Source organism: Rattus rattus, chromosome 14 (genome assembly GCF_011064425.1).
Source record: "Rattus rattus isolate New Zealand chromosome 14, Rrattus_CSIRO_v1, whole genome shotgun sequence".
Taxonomy (NCBI): Eukaryota; Metazoa; Chordata; class Mammalia; order Rodentia; family Muridae; genus Rattus; species Rattus rattus.
Genome location: NC_046167.1, coordinates 73,916,817 through 73,933,866, shown reverse-complemented (window position 1 = coordinate 73,933,866; position 17,050 = coordinate 73,916,817). Strand labels below are relative to the sequence as shown.

At 50.3% G+C, this 17,050-nt stretch overlaps 1 protein-coding gene across 1 annotated transcript; it reads right to left on the bottom strand.

Annotated features, from left to right (window-relative positions):
• Positions 1-6,257: 6,257 nt before the first annotated feature.
• B4galt7 (beta-1,4-galactosyltransferase 7) lies at positions 6,258-14,834 on the bottom strand. Its single transcript, XM_032884914.1, has 6 exons — positions 14,699-14,834; positions 10,688-11,050; positions 8,711-8,936; positions 7,691-7,774; positions 7,321-7,425; positions 6,258-6,960 (listed from the first exon to the last, which is right to left on the bottom strand). The coding sequence occupies exons 1-6, from the start codon at positions 14,746-14,748 to the stop codon at positions 6,805-6,807; spliced, it is 984 nt and encodes a 327-aa protein (XP_032740805.1). The 5' UTR covers positions 14,749-14,834; the 3' UTR covers positions 6,258-6,804.
• Positions 14,835-17,050: the final 2,216 nt, after the last annotated feature.

Genomic DNA, 17,050 nt, shown 5'->3' with positions numbered 1-17,050 from the left:
GTGTCAGAGCCTTGGAAACGAACTGGCACTGACGGGAATTGAAGCCAAGTCTCCTGGATGAGTAGCCAGTGCACTTAACCACAGAACCATCGTCTCTCCAGCACCCTGGTTCATTTTCTTGATACAGCTTGATTTTTCTAGGGTTCGAATCTTACTCCTAACTTTTCTTCTGTCAATAGGAAACCACCTCCCTATAGATTCCCATACAGGGACAGACCTAAAATACAGGTCACACTGTCCCCTCTGCCATGTCCAGGGCCGAGACAACGTACGCACTGCTTCCTCTGTTGTAGGTTTGTTTCCTCTGCATGGCCTGACTAACAGTAACTAGTTGGGAATTTTGTTTGTTTTTGTTTTTGTTTGTTTTTTGTTTCTCATGACAGGGTTTCTCTGTAGACCAGACTAGCCGCAAACTCACAGAGATCCGCCTGCCTCTGCCTCCCAATGCTGGGATTAAAGGTGTGCAGCACACCACCTGGCTCTTTTTTATGGATTGTTTTTATTTCATGTGCATTTTTTCCTGCATGTACGTCTGTGTCAGGGCATTGGGTCCCCTGGAACTGGAGCTACAGACAGTCGTGAGCCGCCACGTGGTTGGTGGGAATTGAACCTTACCAAGAGCAGCCGGTGCTCTTAACCACTGAGCCACCCCTCCAACCCAAACTTACTGTCTTTGAAACTGGTTAAAAAAAAGAAATCCTAAGACAAATATTGTGGGTGGAAAGGCTTAGGCAAGGAAAAGAATAGAAATATGGGGAAATCGGGTAGAAGCAGGGTTGACCCAAAGGGAGTCGAGTGTGGTGTTGCAGTCCTTTAACCCTAGTCCTTGAGAGGCAAAGGCAGGTAGATTTCTGTGGGATCAAGGCCAGCCTGGTCTACAGACTGAGTTCCAGGATAGCCAAGGCTACCCAGAGAAACCCTATCTTTTTTGTTTTGTTTTTTTCTTTTTCTTTTTTTTGGAGCTGGGGACCGAACCCAGGGCCTTGCATTTGCTAGACAAGCGCTCTACCACTGAGCTAAATCTCCAACCCTGAGAAACCCTATCTTAATAAACAAACAAAAGCCAATATGGAAGCCCACCAGCTCACAACTGAATGGAAAATATAGTTGGTTGGAGGGATAGTAGAATGCATGCAATGTGATAAAAATGGGGGAATAGCAGAGATTAAAGGGTTAAGTGGCGATGGCAGAGATGAGTGGGTATGCTAATCTAAATTAAGGACATGTGAAAAGATGCTATGAAACCCACTATTTAGTAAGCTGACTTCAAAATGTAACTTTAAGGAAGGAGCTTCGGGGTTGGGGATTTAGCTCAGTGGTAGAGCGCTTGCCTAGGGAAGCGCAAGGCCCTGGGTTGGGTCCCCAGCTCCAAAAAAAAAAAAAAAAAAAAAAAAAAAAAAAAAAAAAAGGAAGGAGCTTACATGGATAGCTTGCATAGGTGCACACAATGCCAGTGGCAGCAGGCACGGGTCCCTGAACAGTAACTGGAGTGGAAGGCATGAGATTCCTCCTTACCCGCTGTTGGCCAGGGAGGCCCCAGAAGCCTCTGAAACAACAATGGTTACGGCCATAGCTACATGATAAGGCCTTATTGCTGAAGAACACCGCACACTTTGGCTCTAAGGGACTGGGAAACTTCCTCCCCCGTGCTAGTGTCAGAGGTGCTATGCAGGTTGGTACATGTGTGCTGGACAATACATGCCACAATACTGACCTGCCGGGTAAGATGTGTCCATTGGTGCAATACTGGCCTGAGTGTTACGGAGTAACTCACCACTCTCTGGTTCACAGGAGGGGGATCTCATGTCTGGTACTCCTTAGGACAAAACCTGCCACTGTTAGTGTTATTTTGCAAAATGGCCACACTGTGGAATTGTCATATGTGTCAAATATGTGTCATATATGTCAAACACACATACTAACTGGTCGAAGTGCTGGGAAGACCAGATGGAGCGCTCAGCTTTAAATGGGCCGTCTTTATAATCCCTAGCCTTCCTCACCCCTGCTAAGGCTTAGGGAACTTTGAGGAACAGGCAGAGGAAAGACTGCAAGGGCTGGAGTAGTGTGAAATGCTCTCTTCCGGGCATGGCATAGAACAAGACCTACGCAAGATCAAGCCAGCTAAAATTCACCCACAGACAGGGTGGGTGATCTCCAAGTCTCCTTCATGCTGAGGGGCTTTTGGTAGTTGGTAACTTCTGGGGAAGAATCATTCTTTGAGGGTATGGACAATGGGAGGTTTCCCGTGTTCCAGTGGATGCCCTCCCAACACCCACACGCACATATGAGCAGCACCAGTTGGATTTAGTGAGTTATCAAGTTAGAAAAAGAAGATACGATGTTAGTAGTGGGAATATATAGTCATTGTATGCATGCATGAAATTGTCAAGGAATTTAGAAACTCACACATCATAGAAAAAACTTTTTTAAATTGGGGGGGCATTCAAGAAAGGGTCTCCCTATGTAGCTCTGGCTGTCCTGGAACTTACTCCATAGAGCGAGCTGGCCTTGAACTCACAGACCTCCACTTGCCTCAGCCTCTCTAGTGCTGAGTCTAGTCTTGTACCAGTACTTGGCTGAAAAAAATACTTTTTTTTTTTTTTTAAAGGCCTTCAGGTGCAAGCACCACACTCCTGAACTTCTGAGCTCCTAGAACCATAAGCAAAATCAACTTCAATTGTTCGACAGGGGAAGGGAGGACACAGAGGCTATGTGCATCCACTTGGTGTTGTGGAGGTCCATTGAGGAGTGCACACTGTCGAGGAGGGCTCTGGCCTGTACAGTTAACCCTGTGAGAGCCAGGAGCAGCAGCTGCTGACTCGGGACCTCCCATCTCTCTCCATGCCACTTCACTGTGTCTTCTTGGCTTCATTGCTTCCAAAAACCCACCCTGCGGTCCGGCCCGGGTCCTTTTTGTTGTTTTACAGGACAGGGTTTCTTTGTAAAGTCTTGGTTCTCCTGAAACTCACCCTGTAGACCAGGCTGGCCTTTAACTCAGAGATCTGCCTCTCAAGTGCTGGGGTTAAAGGCATGCACCACCATGCCCAGCCCTTACATTGGATTGTTAAACCTCAAATGATCTGTCTAGGACACGGATTGAAATCTGCCCAGATTCTGTGAGAAGAGAAAACCCTGCACTCTTGGAATAAAAAATAAGTTGCTTAGTGTGGCCAACCCAGATCACAACTTACCCAGCCTTTCCTCTGCCCAGCTCCCTAACTCTGGAGGGTCTGGGGGGTGCAAACAACCACTCCCAGGCTCCTGATCCTAGTGTCCTCTCCAGCCCCTTCGTATGTGTAGATTCGCCCCTCTGGAAGCTTTCCTCATTCTAACAAGATGCTGCTCCACCAATGAGCCCACCACAGATTTGTGTAGCCTCTCACTGTGCAACACTCTGGGGCACCCTGATGTCTCTTCATTGTCCCTCAGTTCACTGCCTCCCCAGCAGTCAAAACAATCATCTTTGAGGCAGAAGAGCCATGGGGCCCAATACCTTGCACCTCCTGTGGCCAGCTTTCTTCCCAGAGGTGGGGCAGTGGCAGCCCTCCTTGCATGCCTTCCCCCACGGAGAAGCAGGAGGTGATCAAGGAAGGAGGCTGGGACACCTGTCACGGGCTCTGGGGGTGGGTACCAGGGAGGCCGATCCCAAGCCACGGTGCCTGTCAGGTAAGCCTCTTTATTGCCTGTTTATGCCTCAATATACAAAAATAAACAGCCCCTAGCTCCTAGGTAGTGTGATGGCTGCTCTTGGTTGCAAAATTGACTAACGCCTGGAATTAACTAAAACCCAAGCCACTGGGCACACCTGTATGGGATTTTTCTCTTCTTATTTTATTGTTGATAGGTTTCTCTGTGTAGCCCTGACTGTCCTGGAACTCATTTTGTTGACCAGGCTGGCTTCAAACTCAGAGATCTGCCTGCCTCTGGGATTAAAGGTCTGGGCCATCAACGCTCAGCTGGATTTTTCTTGACTGGATCCTTTGAGTTAGGAGGAACCCCCCCCCCCATGAATTTCAGCCACACCTTCTGGTGGCAGCCTATGTAAAAGTAGGAATCTTTGTTTTGGGCCTGTTTGTCCTCACTCTTGCTGGTAAGTCAGTCTGTCCTGCTGCTGAGGTAGTCCTTTGCTGATATTAGAACCTAATTCTTTGGGATTCCACCACAGACTGAAGGCCAGCTGAGCCATCCGGCCTTGTGTACTGAGCGACTATTAGATTCTTGGCAGATAGCCATTGTTGGACTAGCCAGGCCTCAGCCTGTAAGTCACTTTAATAAGTCCCACATATGCTCATTCATTCTATCAGCTGTCTCACTAGGGAGCCCTAATACAGGAAGAGAGGTGGCGATTGCCCTCTGAATGACAGTCAGTATTCCCTCACCCACACTGGCTAGTAGGCACATGTCCTGGCATAGTCTATCCACATCCCCAGTAGCAGATTAGGAATGTTTGCTGATCATGAGTGCATAACGCAGGCAAGGAAAACAGAGGCAGATTTCATCTGCTTCAACCTTGGCTCACCAGGGTCCAGGACTATTCCACTCTCCAGGAATGGGAGAGAATAGGGAGCAAGGAAGGAGGCTACAGACGTGGGCTGCATCAGCTCCTGCCAGGGCCGTCCACAGCACAATGACACTGTGCTGGGGAAATCAAGGGGAATATGGGCCTGGAGAGTCTCTTCTTGGCCCTCCTTCTCTGGTCCCACAGCCCCAGAACAGGTAGACGGGACCCTCCCCTTTTCAGGTGTTTCTGCATGCCAGGTCCATACAGAGCTCAGGGCTTGGCTGTCACATCTGTGTCCACCACCCCCAGGAGGCATGAGTAATTGCTCAAGGGGACATGTAAATCCAAGATGAGAGGACTAGAGCTCTCGGCCACCACGGCTCTGTGCCTCTCACTGCAGTGGCTGAGGCTCTGTCCCTATGGAACCTGAAGCCTTGCCTGGTCCATCTCAGCCTCTTGCTGAACTTACACTCAGGTTGTGCGGTTCACAGTCCGCCCAACCGCATACAGCAGGGCGGAAGACACCCCGAGTCTTGAAGCAAACTGTGAATTCTACCCTCTCAGCCCTGGACTGCAGCCCGTTCCTTCTGCGGCATTCTGGGTGTGTATGCACTGCTTCTCTCCCGCTCCCAGTGAGGCAAGCCTTGCTTGGACCCTGTCTACACAGCTGCTCATTCCCCTACTCATGTGGTGCTAGATGTGAGCTAACCTTCTGCTTCCAGTCTGAGCTTGAGTTAGAGAGCTGTAGGACAACGTGCCTCTAACCAGCGGTCCCCGCTTGACCAAAACAGATACCTGGCCGATATTTAATAAAGCTGGCTTCAAATTCAGCTCAAAAATCGTGGTAGTGGTCTTATTCTTCTCGACTAGAGGATTAACACTAGGTTTCCCCAGGTACTCCCCAGTCCCATGCTCTGCCTCAACACCCACCCTTCCTACCAGCTGTGAGAATACGGACTCTGTAGTTTCTTCTACCTCAGGAACATGGCTCCCTTCTGAGCTGTCCTGTCCCCAGCCCATCAGGTCCTATGGTTCTACTTCTTCAGTTACCTCTCTTCCTTCTGCCTATTTCCTAATGAGGCCGGATGGAGCACCACATCAGCCCAACCAGACAAAGCCAGAATCGAGTCAGGCTTCCCAGCGGTAGCAAGGGGGCTGCCCATGAGCCGGGATGGTCAGGGACGAACAGGAAACCGGCCTTTGGCTTTTCTGCCCACCCACACCTGCCGCCTTCCCCCGAGCCCAGTCCATCCCCTCTGATCAATCAAAGGTGACAGACCTGTGGCCCATAAAACATTGTTTGGCCTGCATAGCTTTTCAAAGCTTTAGTCAGGGGCTGCTGTTGGGAGCAGCCCCATGCTAGACCTAAGCAACCATACTTAAGCCTGCAACGCTGCTTTAATTTAAAACACAGATATAAATCTTGTCGTTAGGTCGCTTAGCGCTGATGGTCAGGTCACTAAGCAACCTTCCCTGTACTGTTCCTTCCGCCAACCGATTTACACCCCAACATCCTGTTCATTGAGCCAAGCTCATTCCTCTGTGGTTACTTAACCCCACCCCATGTCCTGCTTCTACCAGTGTAACTTCTGCCTGAGAAAAATTAAAAAACGTCAGCTTGATCAGACCGCCTGTCTTGCGGTCCGTTCTCTGCATCTCTTGTCCCCCATTCTCTCCTAGGTGGACCCCAGCCCCTGTCAACTGCCCTGTGAGACAGGGCATGCTGCCATTTTTAAAAAAAAAAAAAATCAAGAAATTCTGCTTAAGAATCCAGCATTCTAATTTCTTTTGAAAAGTGAGATCCGGTGCCCTGGTTCCTCCGCGGTGGCACCAGCTACAGCTAGTATCAGCCACTCCTTTGACCAGGGCTTGTGTTCTGCCTTCTGCCGTTCTAAGTCTCCTAATAGCAACTGCCATACACACTGGCGGTGTGGCAGCTTCTGACTACATCTTCATGAGGCTGTTCTTCCGGAGGAGCACTTGTCCCTGCTGAGGTTGTCCTGCTCCACCTTTTCATTGCCTCAGGCCTCAGCACGAGTGGGCAGGCAGAGCAGGGTAAGCAGGGTGGAGAAGGTCAGTCAAGAGTCACAGCTCCATCCTCTCTGACAAATTTTTCCAGCAGCATCCCAGGTCTGCCTGTGTCCTGACCTGTCCCCCCTGGCTCTGGGGAGCAGGCTGCTGAAGACTGGCCAGCTACTCCTTCAGGCTTCTCTGCATCTCTTGAGCTGGGCCTAAGGCCTGAGGTTTCCTGAGCCTGAGCAGCATTGAGGTCTGGAAGCTTAAGCTTCCTCACAGTTTAGCTCTCAGCCAAACGTGCACCATGGAGTGGCTGTCTTATCGCAGTCCAGCATGACATTGAGAACAGTGCAGGGGGCCCCTCCTACAGACAGTGCCGTGCGGGAATCCACCCGGTACTTCACAGTGTTCAGGCCTCCCTCCCGGTCCACCTTGAACTGTTCCTAGAAAGAAGAGAAGGAGAGAACGTGAACCCATGCTTCATGGCACCAGTGTTCACGTCTCCATTAAAGAGAGGCTGACATGCTGCCCAGGCCTGTACCCCTCAGTAAGGAAAACACAGGCTTCTACGTGGGATAATACAGGTACTGGGGCTAAGCCTCTGAGGTCTGGGCTGATTCATGGTGCCCAGATCCACATAGCTCCATCAAACAGGGCAAGGTGCTATGCAGAATGCCTGTTGAGTGGCCTGGGCCCAGCATGGGGGAAAGGCGCCGTTTGGCCAAAGGGGAACTTGGTGAAATGACTAGGCCCACTGGTTCCTACCTATCCCTCACCACTCCACTGAGAAGACTAGACAGCACCTGTTTTTGAGCCGCAATGCGTTTCTGGTCCCTCTTCCGCCAGGCTGGGTCATGCAAGTGGCGAAATGTCTGGTACCCAGTTGTGATCCCCGAGGGGCGGAAAAGCTAAGGAGAACAAAGAATGCAGGCGTCAGTCAGGCTGCCTCTCTTGTAGTCTTGGCCCTTACCACTAACTCCTCTGGGATCCTCCTAGCTGCTGTAGGCAGAGGCTCTTAGGAGCCATCCTGTAGGAGAGGAGACTCTAATGAGAGCACAGGACTGGATGAGACCTGGGAGTCGGGGTAAAGGCAGGGATCAGACCCCGGGGGACCCCAAGAATTCTGATGCAGCAATAAAGGGAACCTTGGGACATGCAAGGAGCCTGCCTTACCTGGAGACCAGCTCCTTTGATGCGCCGGTAGAATTCATCGTCCTCTCGGCCCCAGCCCCAGAAGCGGTTGGACATCCCGTTGCACTGACACAAAGACAGGCAGTGTCTGTCACATGCCCCCTCCTCCCAGGGGTGCACTCTGGTCTCCTACTGCTCGGGAGAACCAAGTCTGAGCCCAGCCAGCCGGCCCCCTTTCTTCTTCCTGCTCTGACTGTTCTGAGTGGATACAGGGCGCTGCGAGGTCCCCTCACTTCTGTGGTGGGAGCGTGGGGTCGAGGGGAAGCCTCAGCATGTCTTAGTCCCGCCCTGCTTCTAACAGGGCGTTGAACAAGTATATGACTAGTGTCTCAAGTGTGGCTCTCTTCAGAGGGCAAAGACTGCTGACTGCTACTTTTCACTTCCTCTCAACTCCATTTCTCCTGAGATGGCACTGCCCAGGTCTCTTCCTGTCTTTGAGGGACAACTGGCTCTTTAACACTGTTGATTGGCATCTGCTAGGGGGCTTCACCTACAAAACTGGCTTCAGCCATGGAGGACAGAGAAAAGCCACTCTGGTCCTCTCCTCCCCACCTGTGTGCCTGGGTCCCCTCCAGAGACAAAATGCTTTAGTGTGGGACTCCTGTCTAGACTTCTGGGGAGGAAGGGACTCCATCTCCCACCAACCAGGCCACGTTTTACGGGCTGTAGCTACACAGCCTCTCGCACAAGAGGACTGTAGGGTAGCAGCACCGAGGCCTGGGAAGACAAAGGAAGACCCGGTAACGTTGCAGGGAGGGAGGTTCTGTAGGCTCTCCCATTTCTGGCTGCCTGTGGCCAGCTGACACTGGGACTTCTGTGGTCACAGCAGAGCTCCCCCTGGCTAATGCACTTACTTCTGGTTCCCTTGCACATGCCCTGTCAGGCTCTGGCAAGGCTCCATGTGCTGGGCCCCAGGAAGGCTGCTCTACCCTCCCACTGGCCTGGACCCATGATGGGGAGGATCCCCAGCAAGCGAGCAGAGCGTGTGGGGCTGGGCCTCACCAGCTGGTAGTGCTGTTTGGACAGCAGCAGAATGCCACCCACATAGGTCTTGTAGTGGTAGAGAGGGTGGAGCTCTGGGGAAGCCACATGGAAGGGCCCAGCCTCCGGGAAGCCATAGTCCAGCTCCTCATTGAGAGGGAGTAGGTCCACATCGTGCATGGCGATGTAGTCTGTGCTGTTGCTGCTCTCCAGGAAGCCCACATTGATGAGTGCTGCCCGATTGAACCTACACAAGGTAAATGATGCCAGGTAGACGAAGCAGGCTTGGTCATCAACCTAGCTCGAGCCCTGGCTACGCATGAGAGCTTCTTCACTGTCACCACCCAGCACTGACTTCACTGTGCAACACTGTCCCCTCGGCTTGCCGCACAAGGGTTTATGCCAGAAAATGTTCAAAATTTCATGAAAGAAATAGCAGTGAGAAACAAATCCCTGTTCTCAAGCAAGTCAAGCCGGGCACTGAAATGGAAACTGGCAGGGCAGGTGGGTAGCGATCCTCATCGACAGGGCCAGGAGGGCCAGAATGGCAGGCAGCATCTAAGGTGGAACTTGACAGCCAGAGGGAGTGATCATATGGAAGCCGGGAGGAAGAAGAGGAGGAAGAGGAGGAGGAAGAGAGACAGTGAGAGACAGAGAGAGACAGAGAGGCAGAGGGGGAATGCCTTGAAAAATGAAAGGGAAGGAAGAAAGAAGTAGGGTAACAAGGGTTGGGGATTTAGCTCAGTGGTAGAGCGCTTGCCTAGGAAGCGCAAGGCCCTGGTTCGGTCCCAGCTCAAAAAAAAAAAAAAAAAAAAAGTAGGGTAACAGCAATGGATATATCAAAGAAGTCTTTCTCCTTTTTTTTTCTTTCTTTCCTTTCCTTTCTTTTTTTTTTTTTTTCCTTTTTTTTTTTTTTTTTATTATTAACTTGAGTATTTCTTATTTACATTTCGAGTGTTATTCCCTTTCCCGGTTTCCGGCAAACATACCCTCCCCCTCCCCCCCCTTCCCCATGGGTGTTCCCCTCCCAACCCTCCCTTTTCTTTGCTTTTGTGTTTTGTTTTGTTTTTAAAAGATAGGGTGTCTCTGTATAGCCTTGGCTAGCCTGGAACTCGCTCTGTAGACCAGGCTGAGATCCACCTGCCTCTGCCTCTCCAGTGCTGGGATTAAAGGCGGTGCCACCATTCCTGGCTCCCTCTTTTAAGACATTAACTTAGAATATCAGTAAGTTACAGAGTGGTGGACATCAAAGGAGAAATTGTAAGAGTCAGGCCTCTCCCTCCAACACGTGGGGTCACCAGGCTTGGTGGCAAACACCTTTATCTACTGCGTCGCCTTGCCTCGAAACTCTTGCCTGTTAAGAGGAGTTATCTCTGAGTGCTGATATGAATCACGAGGAGGAAGAGCAGATGTGCAGAAGAGGGGCCCTGTGGCCGGAGGGAGCACTGTCCTGAGAGGGGGAGGAGATGTGCAGAAAAGGGGTCCTGTGGCCAGAGGGAGCACTGTCCTGAGAGGGGGAGGAGATGTGCAGAAAAGGGGTCCTGTGGCCAGAGGGAGCACTGTCCTGAGAGGGGGAGGAGATGTGCAGAAAAGGGGTCCTGTGGCCAGAGGGAGCACTGTCCTGAGAGGGGACAAGAGTCCAAGGCTACAATGGAAGAGACAGTCCCAGAGATCCTGGGACAGGGACTGCTGGAAGGTGAGTGGAGACGGCAGGACTGAGGCAGGCTCCTCCAGAAACCCTGCATTACTACTTCTCAATATCCTTACTCAACATTCCACAAACAGTGATCTCTCTCTCTGAAGCAGACTTTAGACCAGGACCCACCCCACTCCCACTATACCCAGTCAGAATGGCCTCCTCCTCCCACCATCTGGCCCTTACTCGCAGTAGCCCCTTACAGGCCCGAGCCCTGAGCGAGAGGCACAGGCACTGGGAACTGAGGGCAAGGAGAGAGAGGCACTGGGATGAGTGGTGCAGGCTCAGGAGCTGCTCCTCACCTGAAGTGATCCACCTGGTTGAGCACATAGATGTGGTGCTGGATCTTCTTCCTGCTTAGGAAGCGGTGCATGTGGGGCACAAAGACCAGCAGCTCCTCAAAGCGTTCCCGAAAGGGCACCAGCACTGCCAAGCGGTGAGGCCCCCATGACTCGTCTTCTTCCCAGTGCTCAGGGGGCGGCTCTGGGGGGCAAGCTCGGGGTGGACCCGAGGTCTCCTGCCCTTGTCCCCTGGTCACCTGGGCCACATCTCCAGAACAGCTGAGCTGCAGCCAGAGCAGGGAGAAGAAGACCAACAGGAGAAAGGCAATGAAGAGGTGGAAGATGGAGCATTTCCGGCGGAGGCCTCCAGGAAGCAGCCTGGCCCTGAGGTAAGAGCAGGAAGGAGGTCAGGTGAACGGGGCTAGCTGAGATCCTCTCAGGACCCTTCCCTGGCCTCCTCACATGTAGGCCCAAATGACTGGCCTCCCCTGAATACCGGGAATTAGTGCAGAAGCAGTGTTTAATGTTTTTGCGCATGCTACTTCCACACGTGATCAGTCTATTGCCCCTGTAGGCCCAGCCTGTGCTACCTGCTGGGACCCTCTCAGACCAGTCAGAGCAGTCAGGGCTGCCCCAGTCATTCACTGACTTCTGGCATCCTGCTGGAGTCCCGGTGGAGCACTCAGAGGAAGGGACGGGCTCATTGTTTCATATCTGTGTCTCCCTAGGACAGTATCTTCAAGTCCTGAGCCAGTGGGAGAGGTTCCAGCTTAGAGAGATACAACCACTGATTTCCAAATTCCAAACGTATTCTCCAGAAAATCCACCCCAGCAGAAAAAGTTACTTTGTCGCGCTGCTAAGGTGCCCAGAAAGCACCCCCAAGAATGGGTGTGTACTAACAATAAGCCCCAAGCAAAACCGCAAATAGTTAGTCTAGGAAGCTCAAAACTGCCCAGTGTAAGGTCTAAAGGGATAGTGGCAGAGCACAGGATAGCCCATAGGACGACATGAAGAAAGGACAGGGTTCAGCACCTATATTCTAATTTAAGAACCTGGTCAAATACTAAATATCTCAAACACTGGGTGTCTGGGAAACTGCTCTTTAGTTTAACAATTACTAAAAACAAACAAACAAAACAAAAACAAAACAAAACAAAATCCTACCAAAAAAACAAAACAAAACAAAACAAAAAAACAGGTGAAAAGCTTTACACAGTGGCCAGGGTGGATTCTGTGTTCAAGGCCAAACTGGGTTACACAGTGAGACTATTTCAAAAACAACCAAAGAGGCAAAAAAGAAGCAGTGGAATTCACCTTTGTCCCTGTTCTGGAAGTTTCTGGGGATACCAGGAAAGGTTGTAAGAACCTAAGGAGGCTTCCTCTCCAACTCCCCCTGCCCCTGCACAAGCGACCAGCAAAGGAACCTACTTTATAACCTCTAAGGGTCAAGAATTGGCTCTTAGGTCTTGTAGACGCTTCCTCCTAAGCTCACCGCCCGTGATGGTCTGGCCTACTGGTCCTTGCGATGTTCTGCCTCTGCTTGCAAGATTAATGCCCAAACCCTTAGTCTAACAGGCAGAATACACTGTCGAGGCGCTCTGTGATTTTGTCAAATCTCCAGTTTCTCATAACCGTTCACTCTCATTCAGGGTAACACAAGGCCTTTCCACTTGCCACACTCTTTCCTGCTACAGCCCATTCCTACGCGCCTTTTTCTCCTACGAGATATCCCCTTATTTTATCTGCTTGGCAGTCTTCTACCAATCTTGCAAGGCCAAGGTCCACGTCATACCCATCACTGCCCCCGCCACGCTCTCTGCTTTGTGTTCCCAGGGTACCTGGTACTTCCTTCCCTCTTTACAGCACTCGAGTGAGATGGGCTGCATGATCCTACTTTCAGAACATGTCAGGTTTTCATTGGTGGCCTCAGGCCCAGCCAGACAGAAAAGAGCTCGTCAATTGAGTTAGGGGAAGGGTTAAAGAAACCCAAGCATGCTTCAAGGCAAACACTGGAGCCACATCCATGCCTGCCTTTCTCTAAGGACACAACTGCAAATCTGGAAGCCAGCAGCCCTGAAGCCAGGCCCAGGTCCCACATGCAGCTGAGAGGTGGCCGGTAGGGTTCCCCTCACAGGGTTTCTGACTTACCCCCCACTGTCCTGTGGTGATGGTTTCCACTGTGGAGCAGTAGAGCCCAGACCTGCAAATGGTCTCACAAGCCTGGAACCTTTACAGATTCCTTCTTGCACTCTGGGCTCTTTCTGGGAGCGGGATTGAGACTTACAAGGTGAACAATGGGTAAAAGACCTCCTTTGGGGGGAATAAACAATGACCATTATCCAGGAGTAAGGCATGGCCTGGAAGGTCCATATGCTTTCTAAAGCTGGTTCTTCAATGCAACCTGCCCCTTCTACGAAGATCGTGTGCCGAAGTTCATTCTCGTTCTTTGCTCTAAAGGCCAAAACCACTGAGGGTCCCAATTCTATCTCTAGCGATACTGAACACCGAGATACTACTGGTGCCACCTGGTGGTAGTCTCCAGAACTGCAGTCGTGGCTGCTCCCACACTCAGGTTCTCAGGAACTATTTAGAAAAGGGACGGTCTCTCCTTTATCAATCACTGCCTAAGGCTAGTTAGGGGCGCTTCAAACCCAAGCAGGCTCTTGCTAGCACTACGACCCGGCTACTACACTACTTTATATTTGTTGCTCGGATCTATGCTGCTGTGTCAAAAGCGCAGAACGGATATCAATCTATTTTTCTAAGAACATGATAACAGAAAATGATGAGAAGATGGCAACTCTCCTCTATTTTCCCTATATACAATCTTCACCATTCTTCAATGAGCACTTCCAACTAGATATGATGATATTCATTTTCAGAGATGGATAACCAAGGTCAGAAAAATCAAGTGGTCTATTTTTGGCCACCATTAGCTATTTTTCTATTATGTTACTGTCACTTTTTAACACCAAATCTGAAAAAAACAAAAACAGCCCCCCCCAAAAAAATTGTGCCCACTAAAGCCCAGAGTCTTCCGATATCTAGCAAATGTGCCATTCATTAAGTGAATATGCATCAACGTGTGTCTGGGGAAAGAAAATGGGGACAAGAAGCATATTTCAAGCCTAAAGTGTAATGCCCCCATAAATCTAGGCAGGAAAATCACCTCCCCCATTCTGTTTCAGTGAGAAATATCTTAAACTCAGGTTCGAGCCAGACTCACACCTAACACTCAAAGCAGGGCCCGCATAAGTACAACAGAACACGAAATGAACTACTGGGTGTGTCTAGTATAAGACAGGCAATGGCTAACCAACCAGGAAGAGAACACAGGAAGCTCTGTCTGGTGTGATCTTCCCTGCCAGTCGCAAAGTATGAGAGAACATGAAGGAAAGGGACGGGATCTGAAGTCACATAGATATGACAGGGCAGACAGACAGAAAAAAAAAAAAAAACAAAGAAAGAAAGAAAGGAAGAAAGAAAGAAAGGCCCTCAGCACCACAACACAGTGAGATCCGCTGTAAGAAGTGAACAGAATCAGCAGCTGCATGAAAACATAGATGCAGAAACACACAAAAGACACATGAGAGAAAGGGGCTAGATCAGTAGATCTCAGCCTCCCTGCTGCTGCAGTCTTTTTATACAATTCCTCATGTTATGGTGGCCTCCAACCATAAATTTCGTTGTTATTCCATACCTGCAAATTTGTTATTGTTACGAATCGTAATATAAACATCTGCTACGCAACTCAAGGGGGCCGCGACCCATAGGTTGAGAACAACTGGACTAGCTCGAGGTCCAAACAAAAAAAATTAATAGAGAACCCGAGGCAGAAGCCCAGACACAGGGACGCGCAGAAAAGAGAGCTACGGAGACAATGCCAATGACGCCCCTCAGAGAAACACGAACACTCAGGGTGACCCCCAGAAACCCAGATGCGACGGCGTCGGGCTACTAGATTCTGCAGGAGGCCGGGAAAAGGAATGGCACCCAGGGGGACGCGGCTCCTGCCGGCTTCCACCGCTCACCTGCCATCCTCCCAGGGCAGCTGCGCCGCTTTCCTCCGGGAGGGCAACATCGTGGCGGGACACAGCAGGACATGGGGCTCCGGCTCCCAGTCCCGCCGCCGGGCCTGCCCAGCCTACGCGGCGTCTCCGCCCCCGGCCCGCCCCCTGGTCCGCCCGGTCCGTTCCTCCGACCGCGCCGGCTGCACCTCAGAGCCGCAGCCTATAAGGTTCCGTTGCCTGGAAAAAAACAAAACGATGGCGGGGACCTAACTTCTCACTATCTACAAGGACCCACTGGATGTCACAAGAAAGGGAACTCCCTCCCTTCACCCAAGTCAAAGGCCAGCAAACAAGCAAGAGACTAGCTGGGGCTAGACCTGTACTCCAGAACAGCACATCTGGGATAAGGTACATCCTCCCCCCAACCCCTCCCAATGAAGGCTGGTAGCATCCCAGCGTTCCTACGGTCAGCCCACCAGCAGAGTAAGCATGTACACTTGGAGCACAAGATCCAGTTCATGATTCAGAGCTGATCTCGGAAGACTGTACTTCAAACACTGCTCTGATAATTCAACAACGCTGAGACGAGTCAATTTTTCTGTGACTGTTTCAGCACTTGGGTACATGAATTGTTCTTACTCTGTATGGTCATTGTAGGAAACGTAAATCCATTTGGTGCGTGCTTGGCACAGTCACTACCGTGTAAATGCTGTCGTCCAACTAGAGAACTGAAGGAACAGGAAGTGGAGCTCCCGATTTGCCTGTGTTAATTTAACCACTCCCTGACTGACCCTCATGCTTCGCCACTTCCAACCTGGGAGAAGAGAAGCGGTTACTAGACTCAATGACTGCTCTTCTTTCAGGCAAAACTCAATATTCTAATAAGTACCTAGCAGTTATTAAGTCCTACTTTGTGCTAGTCATTATTATTCTAAATTCTTTACTACTAAATAAAAATTCAGTCTTTAGGAATAGGTATTATTTCCACCGTAAAGTTGAAAGAACTGAGGCACAGGATTTGTCTGCATAATCGTTTTTCCAAGCACAATGATCTCAAGTATATTGTTTAAACATAGATCTTCACTACTGGTTGAGAAGTTAATTGTTTTTTTGTTTTTTTGTTTTTTTTCAGTTCTTTTTTTCGGAGCTGAGGACCGAACCCAGGACCTTGCGCTTCCTAGGCAAGTGCTCTACCACAGAGCTAAATCCCCAACCCCACGTATTTCATCTTTAATGTTAACTCCCCTCCCCACAATCAAACCCTGACACATGGGGCTGGGGATTTAGCTCAGTGGTAGAGCGCTTACCTAGGAAGCGCAAGGCCCTGGGTTCGGTCCCCTGTCTAAAAAAAAAAAAAAACCCTGACACATACAATTCAATCGTTTCTCACCCTGGGGCTCTGCATCCCACACCAGAAACTGTCTCTGCCTGTGTGTGTGTGTGTGGGGGGGGGACCTGGGTCTGTCTATGAACTATTTGCTTTCAGGTCCACATTGCTCCAGCATACCTAGCTCTTTGGAAATGGTAATGGAGTAATGGAGTTGATAACAGAAAGTGGAATAGTCTACTCACTCTCACCCAGACTCATCTTGACAGCTCAGGGTTTCTTTTTCTTCCCCCCGAGCTGGGGACCGAACCCAGGGCCTTGCACTTCCTAGGCAAGCGCTCTACCACTGAGCTAAATCCCAACCCCAGCTCAGGGATTTCTTTTTTTTGTTGTTGTTTTTGTTTTTGTTTTTTTTGATTTTTCGGAGCTGGGGACCGAACCCAGGGCCTTGCGCTTGCTAGGCAAGTGCTCTACCGCTGAGCTAAATCCCCAACCCCCAGCTCAGGGATTTCTAAGGCGAAATCTGGACAATTTTTACATGACTTGGTATTTCTAACATTTTTAAAAATATGATTTATTTAACCTATAGGAGTACACTGTAGCTGTCTGCAGACACACCAAAAGAGGGCATCAAATCCATTACAGATGGTTGTGAGCCACCATGTGGTTGCTGGGAAATAAACTCGAGACCTCTGGAAGATCAGTCAGTGCTCTTAACCACTGAGCTATGTCTCCAGTCTGATGTGGCAGATCTTAAAGGCAGGATTGACCTCCTGCAGAGTCCAATTAGGTAGGGCAATGAGGTGATGAGACAGTCATGTGATCTGTCCCTCTAAATCTCAAGGAACTAAATTTTACATCAAAACCCAAATTGACTCATTTTAAACCACAGTGTTCAGTTATTGGTCATGTTCATCCTGAGTACTCTCGATGAGTGCCGTAAGGACAGCACTTGGCTTCCTCTCAAAGCCCCATCAAGCCCCGATGAGAAGAATACAAGCAGCTCTGCAGAGTCAGAGGAACCCACCAGCTCGTGCCTGCTACGA

What these genes read in the sequence shown, in the direction of transcription:
- B4galt7 (XM_032884914.1), bottom strand. Translation starts at nt 14,748, where the DNA reads ATGTTGCCCTCCCGGAGGAAAGCGGCGCAGCTGCCCTGGGAGGATGGC. An exon ending in CTGCCCTGGGAGGATGGCAG is followed by an intron (nt 11,051 to 14,698) that starts GTGAGCGGTGGA and finishes CTCTTACCTCAG; the next exon opens with GGCCAGGCTGCTTCCTGGAG. An exon ending in TCAAAGGAGCTGGTCTCCAG is followed by an intron (nt 7,426 to 7,690) that starts GTAAGGCAGGCT and finishes TGTTCTCCTTAG; the next exon opens with CTTTTCCGCCCCTCGGGGAT.